The sequence below is a fragment of the Pan paniscus genome, chromosome 3 (genome assembly GCF_029289425.2).
Source record: "Pan paniscus chromosome 3, NHGRI_mPanPan1-v2.0_pri, whole genome shotgun sequence".
NCBI classification, from domain to species: domain Eukaryota; kingdom Metazoa; phylum Chordata; class Mammalia; order Primates; family Hominidae; genus Pan; species Pan paniscus.
The window spans coordinates 182,106,872-182,124,020 of record NC_073252.2 but is presented as its reverse complement, the minus strand read 5'-3'; the positions used below and the strand labels follow the sequence as shown (position 1 = coordinate 182,124,020).

General features: G+C 46.7%; 1 protein-coding gene across 3 annotated transcripts in view; it reads left to right on the top strand.

Annotated features, from left to right (window-relative positions):
* The window catches only part of IRF2 (interferon regulatory factor 2), an 86,858-nt gene extending 74,530 nt beyond the window's left edge, over positions 1 to 12,328 (top strand). For 2 of the 3 annotated variants that reach the window (XM_003823459.5, XM_063604013.1), the window contains exons 7-9: positions 945 to 1,109; positions 9,263 to 9,309; positions 10,945 to 12,328. In XM_003823459.5, the coding sequence (XP_003823507.1) occupies positions 945 to 1,109; positions 9,263 to 9,309; positions 10,945 to 11,253 (521 nt within the window). In that variant the 3' untranslated portion in view covers positions 11,254 to 12,328. The remainder of the gene's footprint in view (positions 1 to 944; positions 1,110 to 9,262; positions 9,310 to 10,944) is intronic. The other variant, XM_063604014.1, reaches the window with a different exon arrangement.
* The last annotated feature ends 4,821 nt before the right edge of the window (positions 12,329 to 17,149 follow it).

Genomic DNA, 17,149 nt, shown 5'->3' with positions numbered 1-17,149 from the left:
GGGTGGATTGTTATTTATGTCAATACTCTGGTTGCGATATTGTATTCTAGCTTTGTAGCATATAACCATTGGAAGAAATTGAGTAAAAGGCACACAGGATCTCTCTGTATTATTTCTTACAACTGTATGTGAGTTTACAATGATCTCAAAATAAACAATATAAGAAAAATATTTGAGGCAGTTTTCAGAGCCAGGGTGGTCAGAATCCATCTTATCAGTGTTCCGCGGAGCTGATGCTACTAATGTTTGCCAGAATTGGAGATCTGACTCTATTCCATTGTGCTGATATTTCAGCCAGTTGGACATGTTGCCTGTAGAGCAGGAAGAGAGCTGGGAGCGTAAGCAGAGCGCCCCCCAGCTAGATGGGGACCTTGGGCATTTATCCCAGAGAAATGGAAACTTATGTTCATACAAAACCTGAACACAAACATTCACACAGCTAGATGTGACACAATTGGGTAGATTTTCATGGCCCTTCCTCTTTAGTAAGGTTTGATAATGTCTCCCTGGATTGTAGAACCCAGAAAATAAGCACAGCGCCTTCTTTTGGAGCAAGAGCAGGGAGCAGAAGTCGGTCAGGTTCAAAGTACTGTCATGTCTGGCCCTGGGGCTGGGGCTGGATGCCGCCTCTGGTCCTGTGGCCTTGGCTGTGACGGGGTTGACTGTAGAATTCTGCTGAGCTGGATAGGACATGGCCACCGTGCGTGCCATTGGCAGGCATGCTGGAGACAGACCTGGGGAGCCAAGTGCTGGCCGGCTGCTCCCTGGGAGACATCACTCCAGAGCTACAGAGCTCAGGCGTGTTCTTCAGCCCCATGGCAGGGGACAGATGGTGATGGGAGCCTGGCGACCTGGCTCTTTTGGGGAAGACTTTCTTTCTTGAGAAAGTGTGCTAGAATTGTGAGGTCAGCAGACTTTGCATGATGGCTGTCTTTTCTTTGAAGTTGTAGGACAGTCCCATCTGGACAGCAACATTGAGAATCAAGAGATTGTCACCAATCCGCCAGACATTTGCCAAGTTGTAGAGGTGACCACTGAGAGCGACGAGCAGCCGGTCAGCATGAGCGAGCTCTACCCTCTGCAGATCTCCCCCGTGTCTTCCTATGCAGGTAAGCGTCAGCGGGAGGCTCCGGGAGGCGTGGGAACCGGCCGCGCAGTCCTTTGGTCTAGGGTCACCCATCTCACCACCCCACGGAGCATCCCTCCTCTGTCCTAGGAGTTGTTCTTCCTGGAGTTTTTCATACTTTAATTATCTTGATCAACATCTTCTTGGACACTTTTGTTCTCAGGTAGAGGACAGGATCACAGCATTTCTTTACTCAGCTGGCCATGACATTTTTTATTTATTTATTTATTTTTTTTGAGACAGAGTCTCGCTCTGTCTCCCAGGCTGGAGTGCAGTGGGATGATCTCGGCTCACTGTAACCTCCGCCTCCCAGGTTCAAGAGATTCTTCTGCCTGAGCCTCCTGAGTAGCTGGGATTACAGGCGCACACCACCATGCCAGCTAATTTTTGTATTTTTAGTAGAGACGAGGATTCACCATGTTGGCCAGGCTGGTCTCGAGCTCCTAACGTCAGGTGATCCGCCCACCTTGGCCTCCCAAAGTGCTGGAATTACAGGTGTGACCCACAGTGCCTGGCCTCCCATAACATTTTTATATATGGTTACAGATAAGATTTCTTTAGGGCAGTAGTTCATCAGAGTCTAATTTATTAGCCCAAGTTATTAGAAATTTGGCAGAGTGTTTTAATGGATTCTCAGTTTGAGCAGGCTGGATAGGACCTTAGAGATGATCTCTTCCTGTTCCTTCATTTCTGAAAGGGAAGGGGCTTGCTCAGGGTCGTACAGTCAGCAAGAGTTTGGGCCAGGACTTGACCTCAGCCTTCAGACCCCAAGCTCATTGCTAGATCCATTCCATCCACCAAGCGTACTTGTCCTTTCCACATATTTTCTCTTTCTTTTTATATCTAGTACAGGTTCTAATTAGGCCAGATGACTGAGCCCATTTCCAATTCTCCAGGGACTTGGCTGCATAATGACAGGAGTTGGCCCAGGCAGAGTCACAGGGGGAGGAACAGATCCAGTTGGTACTTCCATTCTTCCAGAGTAAAAGGATGGCTCCTCTTGTTCACCAGCATTACTTCATCTCCTCTCTTCCTGATGATCTCCATTGAATTTTGTGGAAATCAATCGTAATTAGGAAATATAAATTCTGAGTCAGTGTTACTGCTTGCAGATATTAAAAATAAAAAGCAGAGTCCCCATCCTGGGAAACTGCAGTTCAGCTCTAGTAAATAGTTCAGGGATTCTTCCCTGTGCTCTTTACACGCTGCCAAATGGGGTGTCCTCCAGTAGGTGCCACCCCCAACACTGGCTCCGACCAGCATTGGAATTAGAGTTGACTCAAAGGACTGTTGTTTGTGAATTATCAGCCACTAAATCTAATCTCATTTTCCCTGAATGCCAACTTTCTTTTTTTTTTTTCACTTTTAAAAACTGTGGTAAAATACATTAACATAAAATTTACCATTTTAGCCATTTTTAGGTGCACAGTTTAGTAGCATTAAGTGCATTGATGTTGTGCAGCCATCACCAGCATCCACCTCCAGAACGTTTTTCATCTTGCAAAACTGAAACTCTGTCTGCATTAAACACTAAGTCCTCTTTTCCCTCCTCCACCCCAGCCCCTGGCAACCTCCTGCCTATTTTCTATCTCAATGAATTTGGCTATTCTAGGTACCTCCTATGAGTGGAATCATAGTGCTTGTTGTTTTGTGACTGGCTTATTTCACTTAGCATAGGTCCTAGTGTGCATTTATGCTAGGAGCGTAAGTGGAATGTGAGAATAGACCTTGGCCACAGGAAGATTATAATCTGTCAAACAGGATGAGCTTGTCATCAGTGATTTATTCAGCAAATGCGTTTTGGACTCTTATACGTGCCCGTCCCTGTTTGGTCCTTGCCAGTGTGCAGTCACAAGAACTACTATGTTTTGCAAGTTTATTGTGCCCTGGGAACCATGCTCAGTGCTTGGGTACAGTTGACTGTTGTTGTTGTTGTTGTTTGTTGTTGTTGTTAATAGAAATAGGGTTCTGCCTTGCTGCCCAGGCTGGTCTAGAACTCCTGGGCTCAAGTGATCTGCTCGCCTCAGCCTCCCAAAGTGCTGGGATTACAGGCATGAGCTGCCACGCCTGGTATGATACAGTTGACTTGTTTAATTATGATTAGAGTAACCCTGTCAGCCTGGGCATTGTCATCATCCCGTTTTTAAAAGTGATGAATCTGGCTGGGTGTGGTGGCTCACGTCTGTAATCCCTGCACTGGAAGGCTGAAGTGAGAGGATCACTTGAGCCCGGAAATTGGAGACCAGCCTGGGCAACATAGTGAGACCCCATTTCTACAAAAAATAAAAAAAGTTAACCGGGTGTGGTGGCATGTGCCCGCCACTTGGAAGGCTGAGGCAGGGGCATCCCCTTGAGCCCAGGAGTTCAAGGCTTCATTGAGCCCTGGTTGCACCATTGCACTCCAGCCTGGGTGACAGAGCGAGATCCTGTCTTAAAAAAAAAAAAAAGAAAATATGTATATATATATATATATATGGATCTGCGGCTGGCGTGGGTAGAGCAGTGTGTCTGAGGGAGGAACGATTGGGAGCACAGCTAGAACCCATGAGCCGTTGATGCCAAAGGCCGGTCCTTAACCCCCGCCCTGTGTTGCTGCCCTGGACAGCGCACGGGCTCTGCCGTTCAGAACACAGCCACATCCCGTGATCTCATTTGATTTTCACAAGGACCCACCAAAGGAGGCAGAGCAGAATGTTTATGCCTTAATTTTACAGTAGAGCTAACCGAAGCGTGAAACACTCAGCCACTTTGCTTATATTTACATAGTTATGGCTAAAAACCCATGACTTTCTTCTATAGCCTGCTGCTGCAGGCATCGTTACGCTCCATGTGGTTTGCTTTCTCTCTTCTTTTTTAGGGGGTTGGAGCTTTAGAATAGACTTCTATGTTTATCTGTTGAGTAAGACTTTTCTGAGGTCTTCTTGGGGATTCTGGAAAGACCTCTTCTTGCTGTTCTGCCAGCAGTGGCATTTGCTCAAGCAAAAGATTCCGGAGAACAGCAGATCCATGCAGAGAGAAACAAACATTTCATTACTCTCTTCAGGACATTTGCATAGGTTTGAAAGGAAGGATTTCAGTGCCAGGATGGCAGTCAACAGGAGGTTTTGCTGGAGCCTGGCTTTTCAGCCTGGCCTTTGGTTCTTTCCGTTGTTTTCATTGTCTGGATTCTCCAGAACCTCGTGGAGGGAGGCTTACTGGTTGGAGGCAAAATGTTCCGTCGCTGCTGCTGTTCTAGAGCTCACAGTGATGTAAAACATTTCCCTGCTACTGACTGTAGCTAATTTTAGTTCCTCCGTCAGAAATTGTATAACATGCTGTCAGGAAAGGCAGCTTTCTGCGTGTATTCACCTTTCTTGCTTTATGTTCTCCAGTAGAGTCGGCCATTTGCCTGTTTTTCATGATGGAGTTCCTTTGTTTGGGCTGTTCATCTGAATTTCAACCTCCTCTGACCACCTTTTTTTTTTTTTTTTTTTTTTTTGAGACGGAGTCTCGCTCTGTCACCCAGGCTGGAGTGCAGTGGCACGATCTCGACTCACTGCAAGCTCTGCCTCGCGGGTTCGCGCCATTCTCCTGCCTCAGCCTCCCGAGTAGCTGGGACTACAGGCGCCCGCCACCAAGCCCGGCTAATTTTTTTTGTATTTTTAGTAGAGACGGGGTTTCACTGTGTTAGCCAGGATGGTCTCGATCTCCTGACCTCGTGATCCACCCGCCTCGGCCTCCCAAAGTGCTGGGATTCCAGGCGTGAGCCACCGCGCCCGGCATGCTCTGACCACCTTTATTCATCTGTTTGGGAAACTGGTATTTGGAGGCTGCTGTTTGCTAGTTTTTCCCCCTACTGATCATTGAATTATAATCCCAGTAGTATATTACAAAACCACATTCAGTTTTGCAAGTCTGTCTTCTCCTCTATGGTCTAAATATTATGGTGAGAAAGAGAAGAGATAGTACTTGCGTTGGATGTTTTAAGACAACATAAAATTCTAGTGTGATTTGTGAAACTTTCATACTAGGGAGGGACATTTCAAAGTGCCACTTTGGGAAACTCTGGCGGAGAGACATGTCATGTTTAAAGGTCCATTACAAAGTGACCCCTTGCCTGATCTGTGGCATCAGAATTTTATTAGGTGGTTGATGGTTTAGTAGAAGAAAACCACAGTAGAATAATGGGGGAGGATGGGTAAGAGGGGCTGGAGAGTAGACTCGAGAAGAAAACATCGTCTGAAGGACTCACTGGCTATAATGAGAGAGTGGAGATCGCCTGCTGACCAGCAGCCATCAGTAAAGGCTTTGAATCCTTCGGGAAACCACACCAGGCTTGCATTTTGTTGGGCGGAGCAAAGACACAATCGCTTTGAGATTAAGAGGACTCCGATTTGAAAATAATTTACTCCTGGTGAAAGTAATTGAGAATATGATCAATAGAAAGAAATTCAAATCAAACTTGCTGAACAAGAGCCTTCCAGAAGGTGTAGCAGAATGTCAGAGTGCAAAAAGCCTTTCAGGTGAAAGTGCATCCTCTCCCTTCCAGCAGTGTTCCTGCTTAGACAATATGTATATTCTCAGGGAGGTGTTAAAAACTGGACTGGGTAGAGAGTGAACCTACAGCCAGTGTCACCCTAGAACTGGAAGAGCTTTTGAGATCATCTAATCCAAATCCTCCCCTTCCTTCCCACCCTAGATGCTTTCAGGAAAACTGAGACCAGAAAGGTTAAGTGAATTACTCATGTGCCTGTTGGTACCGTACGAACACCTTCAGCTTCTTCAGCTTGTTTGGAGTTGCTGGAGAAGCAACTCCAGACTTCTTTATTCCATTGTATTCGAAGTAAGTAATAAACAAAAAGCAAAAACAAATCCAAACTAATCAAAAGGGAAAATGAAATGACAACGTATGTTGATAGTTCGATAGTAACACTGATCTGGAGGCCCAGCTGCAGTCAGCTCCCTTGTGTAAGAAGTCAGCGTGGAAGTGGCAATGGTGGTCAAACCAAGGAAACAGAGGACACGGGGCGCGGTGCATCCAACAAAGCACTTGAAGCCACCGATTCTGGGGTCACAGAGAGAACTGCTCCCCTCAGGGGGAGGTTCAGGGTTCTCTGCTCCTAAGCTAAGGTACTGAAGGCCCCTTTTTAAAACTGTCAGTGTCCTAATAAGGCGCATCTTCCTGACGACTTCAGATGCTGTGGAACTTAATCTAGACACGACGCTCTTTAACTCGCATTTGTGTCAGCTGAAAACATAAGTTCGGAGCGTGTGTATCTTTTCTTATCTGCAGCTATTTCCCCGAAGCTGAAAACTGGGTACTTAAAGGAAGTTAGCATCCCGGTCACATTCATGGGCGGTGCAAGGTCTTACCCAGGAGCCTTACCCCAGGATCTGACTTCCAGCCCCTCCTGCACCTGCGACTGGGGCTGTGCTGGAATCCCAGCCCCCAAAGCATGCTTGGTGGCGTATCTTTGTTTGTATTTGGAGGGGAAAGGAAAAGAAGACAGTGATATTTATGGAGAGTCATTAGGAGTGAAGAGCATCTGAACCCGTATGAAAGGAAGAGAAAGCTTGGCTTTGGAGCACAAAGAAAGCTAAGCATAAAATGGAAAGCGGATCTTGAAATGTTGTCAGAGACCAGAACAGCAGGGAAGCAGGGCTGCTGTGTGCAGTGCACAGGCCCTGGAATCAGAAGTACAGTTTTGTTTTCTCTCCTCTGTGCTGTCTCAGTTGGCAACTTTGGCAAGTTTCTCAACATCTCTGTTCCTCATTTTTCTTCTTGGGAGTGGCTGTTCCGATTCCTGCCTCCTCAGGATACTGAGCCAGCACGAGGGTTCTCTGAGGAGGGGAATTTTCTTTTTCTGTTGGTTTTCATGTGTTTCTGCGTGGAAACAATTCTTGTGCTTGGCAACGTCAGCTCATCTTCATAGCTGGGATCGTCGTCAGCTGAGGCTGAGGGCTTCTCTGGGCCTCTGTGGCTCCCAGCATGGGGTGTTTTGGGGAAACATGCCCAGTCCGAGGAGTGGAGAGATCTGTCTTCTGCATGCTCATGGCCAGCCCACCGCGATCACTCAGGTTTGTGTGAAGTTACTGGAGAACAGTGGCTGAGAAACAGGCCCAGAGACTCCAGGCTGGGACCAGTGGAGTCCACATTCTTACTTTCCTTGTTTAAGGAATGCACCTGTGGCACAGTTTGTCCATTTGTTCTTTTGCCTTTAATTGATAGAGAGCCTGGTCTGGGCTAATGCTCTCAGTGGAAGAAAGGGCTCTGTCTGGGCTGGAGCCATCTCATCCCAGCTCTGCCACCAGGAAGATGTGAGACAGAGGCCAGCCCCTCAGCAGGGACCGGGTGGAAAGCTGGAAGGCACTGGAGCATAAGAGCTCTTCTGCGTAACGGGGGATGAGAGCAGCTGCTTCCTGACGTAGGACCCCTGTGAGACCTGCATGCAAAGCCTCTGGCATGGCACTGACCCATAGGGCTCCCTAAATGTTTGCTTCTTTTAGAACACGAGCTTCACTTTTGGATTTTCTTGTGTTGTGAAATATACGTCACCTAAAATTTACCATACTTTTGGGTATGGGGTTATTAAATTCAGCATTGGAACTAAATAGGAGGAAAGGCAGTTAAAGGTTGCCATCAGGAAGAGAAGCTATTGCAGTTACTCTTTAGGCCTTGTCTGTAAAACGAATGGCTCAGGCTAAGTGATCTCTAAATGCCTAAATATTGCACAGGCTCTGCCCTCTGTGATTTTATTTCTCAATGGTTATGGACACTGGAATAATCGCACACCATTGATATTTTATTTTACAAAATCAAAATGTTTTTACGTTTAAAAAGCTTTTTATAAGCATAGGTCATGTGTAATCACTAGACTTCGATTCCATTAATCCAGCCTGTTGTGCAAACCCAGTGTTAAGCAGTGCTGATGTATGGAGTGTGTGCTGTGTGCCAGGCCCTTGCTAGGCCTTTCCCATGTACCCTCTCACTCACTCTCCATGTAATCCTCTTAGATGGTGGCAGTGCCCTCATTTTACAGAGGAGAAAACTGCAGCTCAGTAAAGGTGAGAAACTTGCCCAGTGTCTCACAGCTGGCAGGCCAAATGGGGATGGCAACTGATTGGCTGCCATAACCATGCAGCCACAAACTTAGTGGCTTGAAGCAACACACATTTGGATCTTACAGTTTCTTTGAGTCAGGAATCCAGGCGTGGCTTAGCTGGGTCCTCTGCTGCAGAGTCTTGCAAACCTGCCATGGAGGTGTTGGCTACAGCTGCTGTCTCATCTGAGGCTCAACTGGGGAAGGGTCCATTTCCAAGCTCATGTGGTTTTGGCAAAATTAAGTTTCTTGCAGGTTGTTGGACTAAGGGCCTCAGTCTCTTGCTGGCTGTTGGCTGGAAGCAGTCCTTAGTTCTTTGCCATAAGAGCCTTCCCAACACGGTTGCTTGCTTTAGCAAGGCCAGCAAGGCAGAGTGTTTCCTCTCCCAGCAGGTTTCTGAGTTATGTAACATGATCATGGACACAGGATCACATCCATTTCATCCCCTTTGCTGTATCTTATTTGTTAGAAGCAGACACATTCCATCCACACTCAAGGGAGGCAATCCCAAAGAAAGTGAATCCAAGGAGGTGAGGATCATGGGGAGCACCCCAGATCTGTCCACCTACAGTAACCCACATGGCAGATGCAACTCTAGAAATCCAGGATCTAAGTCCTAAAGGGGTGAGAGGCAAAGGAAGGATCTGAGTGGGATGGGGATAATGTAGGAAGACCTTTTGGAAACGGTCAACTCTGCACTGGGAATTAAATGAATTGGTTGGCATGGATTGAAAGACAGGACCCATGTGGGCATTGTGGACAGAGCTGCAGTGAGGAGGGCCCCAGGGACCAGCGCCCCTTCCTGGGAGGTAGTGCCCAGTGTAGACACAGCCCGGCCCTGGCCAAGGGAGCCTCCTCAGAGCTCTCAAGCCGGGTTTCTCCGAAGATTACAGAGTTGAAATTCACTCTAGCTTCTCCCGTGTAGAATGTTTCACTTTACAAAGGGAGGGAGGTGATGCGTTTAGTTACTCAGTCTCCTTTTTATAAACACTGCCCGAGCCTGGGGACAGCTTGAGGGACAGGAATGATGGCCCTGTGTTTTTCTCTCTGTGAACAGAAAGCGAAACGACTGATAGTGTGCCCAGCGATGAAGAGAGTGCCGAGGTAAGCCACCGCCCAGCCTGCCCACGATGCTGCCAAGGAAAAGCCTCCCGACCAGCTCCGGGCTTTCCTTGCTGCTGGTTACGCACCTTTCCTTTAGATCACAAGCTTCACTTTGGGATTTTCTTCTGTGGTGAAATATGCATCACCAGAATTTACCATACTTTTGGGTTTGGGGTTATAAAATTCGGCGTTGGAACTGAAAGGAGGAAAGGGAGTTAAATGTTACCATCAGGTAGAGAAGCTGTGATAGCAGGAAAAGGCAATTGAAGTGGAGGCTGGAAATGCTGATGCTCTTACCACTTAAACATCCTACTTCACCGGCAAAAATAGAACAGCCTTCCCAGCCAAAAGCAGTGACCAGTACACGTCACAAAATGCTAAGCAAAAGCCTCTTCCACGTGTGCGTGGGTTCCCTCCCCCTGTGACCCGTGCCCAGAGCTGGTTGTGTGCCCCATCTCGATTCCGAGTGGGTCCCGTCCCCTCTCCCTCCCATAGATGGGGTGTGCACAATGGCAGAAAGTGGCTGGAATGGAGATGGAAAGCATTCCTGCTGGCCACCTGCTGGGGGTCTGCGCTTGAGTGAATGAGAGAGAGAGAGGGAGGGAGCAGGAGAGAGGGAAGCTCATGGTTGTTTGAATTAGTGGTTTCCCATGTACTAAACACCTTCAGAAAAAGTGCAGGGATTCTGAAAAGACAGATGTACACGCTCCCATACACCCTGGCCTGATTTCTTCAAGGTTGCAGCTCTAGCCCCTTCTCTGAATGAAGCCAGCCCTGAGGCCGCTGCTTGCTGTACACCATGGAGCTCTAAGCCGCCCCCATTTGAAAGCAATCAAGGGGCATTCATTGCCTGTCACTAAGTTCCTCACTGCCTTTTCTCTGAAAATGCAGGTTGGCTCAGGTTGACTGGGCCAGCACTGAGGGACTGAGTCGCTGTGCCACACTGGCCATGGTGACCTGAAACCTATCGAATAATCGGGCCGAGCCGCAGAGCACAAGGGAACCAGAAACCAAGCTGCTGCCTTCTTTTCCTGCCTTCATAGAGTAGTCTGGAAAGTATTTCTGGGAGGTAGCAAATGGGAATTGATTTTTAAAAAAAAAAGAAAAGGGAAGAAAAACCATTACTTGGCATATGAATAGCTGGGTGCAATAGATTTCAGTTGAGGGATGTAGAGGTGCTAAGCCTTTGTTCATTCTGCAGTTCTTAAAAAACTCAGCTAAAGCACCAACACATGGGAACGACACATTTTTCATTTAAAAATTTTTTTTGTGGGTTGTTGTTTTGAGACAAGGTCTCATTCTGTTGCCCTGGCTGGAGTGCAGTGGCGCAATCATAGCTGACTGAGGCCTTGACTTACTGTGCTCCAGTGATCCTCCCGCCTCAGCCTCCCGAGTTGCTGGGGCTAAAGGTGTGCACCACCATGCCTAGCTAATTCTTACGTTTTGTAGAGATGAGGACTCACTGCATTGCCCAGGCTGGTCTCAAACTCCTGAGGTTAAGTGATCCTCCAGCCTCAGCCTCCCAAAGTGCTGGGATGACAGGCATGAGCCACCACACCTGGCCAGTGATGCATCTTTAAAAAGCCATCCAATAGAAGGAGAAGGAAATACATATCTTAATTACTTTCTTGAAAGGGGCGGCCACACTGGCGGAAGAGGAATATTGAAGGCAAACAGTACCTCAGCAACATGGGGACTCGAGGCTCCTACCTGCTGCCCGGCATGGCGTCCTTCGTCACTTCCAACAAACCGGACCTCCAGGTCACCATCAAAGAGGAGAGCAATCCGGTGCCTTACAACAGCTCCTGGCCCCCTTTTCAAGACCTCCCCCTGTCTTCCTCCATGACCCCAGCATCCAGCAGCAGTCGGCCAGACCGGGAGACCCGGGCCAGCGTCATCAAGAAAACATCGGATATCACCCAGGCCCGCGTCAAGAGCTGTTAAGCCTCTGACTCTCCCCGGTGGTTGTTGGGGCTTCTTGGCTTTGTTTTGTTGTTTGTTTGTATTTTATTTTTTTCTCTCTGACACCTATTTTAGACAAATCTAAGGGAAAAAGCCTTGACAATAGAACATTGATTGCTGTGTCCAACTCCAGTACTGGAGCTTCTCTTTAACTCAGGACTCCAGCCCATTGGTAGACGTGTGTTTCTAGAGCCTGCTGGATCTCCCAGGGCTACTCGCTCAAGTTCAAGGACCAACAAGGGCAGTGGAGGTGCTGCATTGCCTGCGGTCAAGGCCAGCAAGGTGGAGTGGATGCCTCAGAACGGACGAGATAATGTGAACTAGCTGGAATTTTTTATTCTTGTGAATATGTACATAGGCAGCACTAGCGACATTGCAGTCTGCTTCTGCACCTTATCTTAAAGCACTTACAGATAGGCCTTCTTGTGATCTTGCTCTATCTCACAGCACACTCAGCACCCCCTTCTCTGCCCATTCCCCAGCCTCTCTTCCTATCCCATCCCATCCCATCCCATCCCATCCCATCCCATCCCATCCCATCCCATCCCATCCCATCCCATCCCGCTCTTTTCCTACTTTTCCTTCCCTCAAAGCTTCCATTCCACATCCGGAGGAGAAGAAGGAAATGAATTTCTCTACAGATGTCCCATTTTCAGACTGCTTTAAAAAAAATCCTTCTAATCTGCTATGCTTGAATGCCACGCGGTACAAAGGAAAAAGTATCATGGAAATATTATGCAAATTCCCAGATTTGAAGACAAAAATACTCTAATTCTAACCAGAGCAAGCTTTTTTATTTTTTATACAGGGGAATATTTTATTCAAGGTAAAATTCTAAATAAAATATAATTGTTTTTTATCTTTTCTACAGCAAATTTATAATTTTAAGATTCCTTTTCTTGTTTATCAGCAGTTGTTATTACATCCTTGTGGCACATTTTTTTTTTTAATTTTGTAAAGGTGAAAAAAGCTTTTATGAGCTCATGTAGCAATCAGATTATCCTGTGGATTGATAATAAATGAATATGATATATAGTTAAATTTTTAAGGGGCATCACTCCTGGCTTTGTCTGTGTCTGCTTTAAAAGAGCATAATCACGGAATAGGACTGACAAAGGATTGTTTCTTTTTGGGGACCAAAATGTTTTCCCTTGTTGACCACAAGAAACCGTGGAGGTTCTTACTGTGAGGCTTCAGTTGACTTCTTCTCTTGAGTGCTCGCCTGAGCAGGGGCCCGTGCTGAGCGTTTTGCATGACTTCCCGTCTTCATTCATCACACTTGTGCTGTAGAATAGGCATTCATCTCCATTTCATGTGGAGGAAATGAAGACTGAATGTGAAGATGCCTTTACTTGGCTCATAGTGGCACTAAGAGGCAAGGGCACAAGTTGGGCACAAGTTGAGCCCAATTCTCTGTGCTATGAAGGGGGTCTTTTTTCTTGTAAGCGTATCCGTTATCTCAAATGTCTGTCTTCCTCTGTGTTGGGAGCATTCCCTGTGGAGGGGGAGTATTTTAGCCACGCCACTGGTTTCCTTCTCTGCTCTGAGCAAGGTTCACCCACCTCTGTGTCTTTCCTGTTTTCATCCTTAGGCTTACACGTACGACGAACGTCTCGTGTTTATGTCACTTAGAGGGGTGCATGGATAAGACATTTTCCACAACAGGAAATATGTATTGGGCTCTAACACCATGTCCGTCACTCGTCTTTCTGGGACCTGAGGCCTTAAACATAGACCCTGCCCTCAAAACTTGGGGTCTGTCTTGTGGAATAAAAGGGGTGACTTCAAGAACACCAGTCTTTATCAGCCACTTGTGTTTGAAGGTATAGTCTTGGCCTGGAGAAAGCCACAGCACCAGCCTCCCCTGCATCCCCAGTATCTTACTTTGTAAAATCAGAATATGAAAACTTCGCTACCCGCCTACTACCTCTGGGGGGTTGTGGAGGAGATTGCTAAGTTAGTATTTGAAGAGGTTCCTTTAATGAAAGGACAAAAGGCTATTTTTATGCCTATCTCCATGTGTGGCTGCAGATATAATTAGCGGTCATAAAGTTATCCAGCCCTGAATGGAAATCAACTGGAGCATTTTCCTGGCGGATGCGTTGTAGTTGAAATGCCACACACAGAGGTGGGGCTGCTTCTGGAAGGAGCACCTTCGTTGACTGTCTCAGTTTCTTAGTGGAAGGGGAGTTATCAGGAAGAAACGGATGCTCCCTGGCTACTTGGCACCCGGCTTTTCAGTTAAGACCTGCTCTTCCCCCAGGTCCTGAATGGAGAAGTTCAGTTCTTTGAGACTTACATCTAAAACGTTTTACTGAGTCATCCTGTTTTAAATAAATTAACAAAACAGCAACAGAAGGTTGCCCTGAGTCACGTGGCCTGGTTATCAAAGGGTTTAAGGTAGCTCAGGTCTCCTCCCCCTTCCTTCTTCCCAACAAAGACTCAGGGCTTCTTCCTGCATCTCGGTCCCGAATGCCATTCCTGCTGCCCTCCCCCTGCTTCTGTAGTGTAACTAGACTTCCCAAGCCCCATCAAGTGGAAGAAAATTCAGGACTTGGAAATGCACCATTTAAGTTCCAGAGATGATACTCCATTGCCAATAAGGCCATGAAAAACAGAATCATGTTTAAAATCCTTCTGAGAAAGCCTGTGTTGTTTCTAAGTGATACTTGCCAGCAACGCAGGAAAACAAGCTAGTCTCAGGATGCCTAGGGTTGACATGGGGAAGGAAAACAAAGGCATTGGGGCAGCTCATGGACCCAAGCCTCAGACCTGGTCGTCACTTAGAGGAAGTGCCAGGGACGCATGCTTCTGGTTGGTATTTGTGTGAGCTGATAGGCTTTGATGATGGGCTTGGGTGTGTGTGTGCACATGTGCGTTTAATAGCAAGTTCAAGTTCAGTGTAACTGCCTTTGGAACAATAGTTTCCATTCTCTGCAGCCAGTACCTGGGTCACTCCCTTGATAATGGGCTCACTGTACAGCTGTGAACTGTGAATTCAGGGACATGTATTTCTGCCCAGCCTTGAGGTTGCAAGCACCCAGCACATCCACACACCTCGATGAAAGGGGCTTCTGGATTGCCATTTGCATATCTAAATAAATCCACCCTCAACCGTACTGTTTTGTCCGTGTTTTGATGAACCACTGCCAAAGGTGGTATTTAGTCTATTTCAAAGGATTTGTAAAAAAGAAGAAATACACATGGCTATGGAATACAAATTCTTTGGACATCAAAACCCTAAAACAATACCCTTTCCCCACCCAAATCCCAAGTGTACCGTACTATCATGTAACCACTACTGAGACAGAGATTTTAGAAGTGAAGGAGATGAGTGATTTGATTTCAGGAGTCTGAGTTTTCAAACTTGTGCTTTTGGAAGTGCTTTGCATGTGAATGGAAAGATGGTAAGCCCCAACTGGCCTCCTGCCCCTAATTCAGAGAGATGGAACATGAGACGTTCCTTCTGCTTGAGGCCACTCTGTAACCTGCGTTCATTAGGCTTTAAAGGCCCCCTGCTATTGTAGTTTTGGACAAATAAGCCCAGATAAAAGGTTAAAAAAAAAAAAGAACCCCCACTATTCTGCCAGATTTCTCCTGATAAAAGACAAAAGCTAGGGAAAGGTTTACACACAGGTAGCCAAGATGAGTTCATTGGCATTCAGGGGTCAAACAGCTAATGTCTGAGTGCCAGTTTGGTTTGGAGGCACAAACTCGTTTTTACATGGTGCTGTTCAGCCGCCTACCTCACCCTGAAACTCCATCCCGCAGTACAATGACGTGCCTGGGGCCAGAGTTATCAGAGCCGGTAGGACATGACTCTGACCTCCCTCTGTCCCCAGGCTGCAGTGGACCCCTCCCAAGGGCAGTTGGGTGACACCATCAGCTTCTTGAGGCTGCTTCTCACTCATTTGCACCCCAACATGTGAATCGAGGTTGGGTACTACTAGGCTGTCATCCCCGGGATCTCCTCCCCTGAGCCCCACCATCCCGGTGTCAAAAGAACAGGGCTGGGACTCTTGGCTTCACCCCCTTAGGAATGTGTCCAACCACAGGCCTGGAGAGGAGAGCCCGGCCGTGCGAAGCTTCAGGTCAGGAGATGCAGGAAGCTGGCAGGAGTCAGGGGGAGATGCTTTTTCGTGAGGCTGTCTGGACTCTGGGTCCCCACTGGCCCCATGGGACACTGGTACCACCCCCATTCCCTGTCTGGGCTTGGGCATCACTGGTCCTGCTGTGCAGACAAATGAGGGTTTTGTAGAGGTTTGCTTCTGTGGCCACACGAACAACAGGTGCAGAGGCACTGTGTCTCTGCTTCCGAAAATAGTGCCTGGAAGGAAGGAAGTGGTCAGGCCTAATAGCTGGTTTTAGCAAAAATGTTAAGTCTGTCCAAGAACCCGGGTTGTGCCGTGGAAGGATCAAGATGTAGCACATTTCAGAGTTCACATAGTCTGAAAACAGCCTGCTCTGGAGTCTGACCAAGTTTCTTCAGAAGACAAGCAGTGTGTGTGCTTCTGTTCCTGTAAGCACACTGCCCTTTGGAGGTTTGGTCAGTTTCCCCATATCTGCTTTATAAACACGTTCAGACAGAGATTGCTGGTGCTGTGGAATGTAGTGTGCTGGGATTGTGCAACCGCTGCCCAGTTAACCCCTTACATGCATGGCTGGAGAAACACCAATATCACATGCAACAGCCTGTGTCGCGAAAACAGTTAATTTTAAAAACACAACTTTTTTTTTTTTTGCAGGTGCAAAAAAACTCCAGAGTGATAGCATCTTTAAGTTTCACTTTTGGTTGGGAAGCATATTTTAAAATCTAAACACCCAAACATCTCTCCACATGAATCATCAGGGAGAGGATATCCAAGATGTTCTGGCAGCTTGGGTTGTGTGTCTGAGAATACTCTTATTCTCCAAATTTTCTCTAATGTGCCAGTTCAGAAGCGTTGACATTTCGAATCCACACATTGCACCGGAACTCACTGCCTGAAGTTTCAGGATAATGTTAGCAGCGAGATGGGAGTGCGTTCCTTAATCGGGGGAAGGTGATGACTAAGCCTTTATTCATCCCCAGAATTAACATTGATCCATATTTTCTGCAGAGTTCACTCTGCTGAATCCCAAGGGGACTTCCCCGGTGCTGTGACTCAAGAGCACATGTTTATGCTGCAGTATCTTTTCTCTGGGAAGCTCATGTTTTGAATGTAACTGAGATGCAGAAAAGATGTCACAGGCTCAGCTCTGAAATATTCAGGGTACAAGCAATAGAAATTTTAGTGAAAAACATAAAATACAACCCAAAGCCATTGCTTGGATTTTACCTGATGGTCCCGGGGATGCTGTGCAACACAGCTGATATGGGAAGGAGAGCACAGGTGGATTTGTGTCTTCAAACTTTTATTTGCAAAATTGATCTAAAGTAATGTAATTACAGTGCCTTTCTCAGCAACTAACATATTTAATTAGGGTAACCAATCATCTTTTTGCCCAGAACTGAGGGGATTCTCAGGACATGGGGCTTTTAGTGCTAAAACCAGGAACGTCTCACGCAAACTGGGAGGGGATGTCACCTAAATGTAATGCTGAGTTACATAGCACGAAGGACATTTTGTGTTTTTGGAGGATTTTTAAAACCCAGGTAAATGTTTCATGAGGAGGTGTTATTGAGGATATCTTGTCGATGACCCTATTAATGCATGAATTTAATGTGGTGTTTGGTTAAGAAAGGTAGATTTCGTTCATTCAACCCTATGTACTGAATTCCTGCTATTTTCTAGTACTCTTCTAAATGTCAGGGAGTTGTTACAGAAGTGAACAAAACAAAGTATTTGTTCTAATGGAGCTTAAATCCTAGTAAGGTGGACAATCAACAAATAATAAA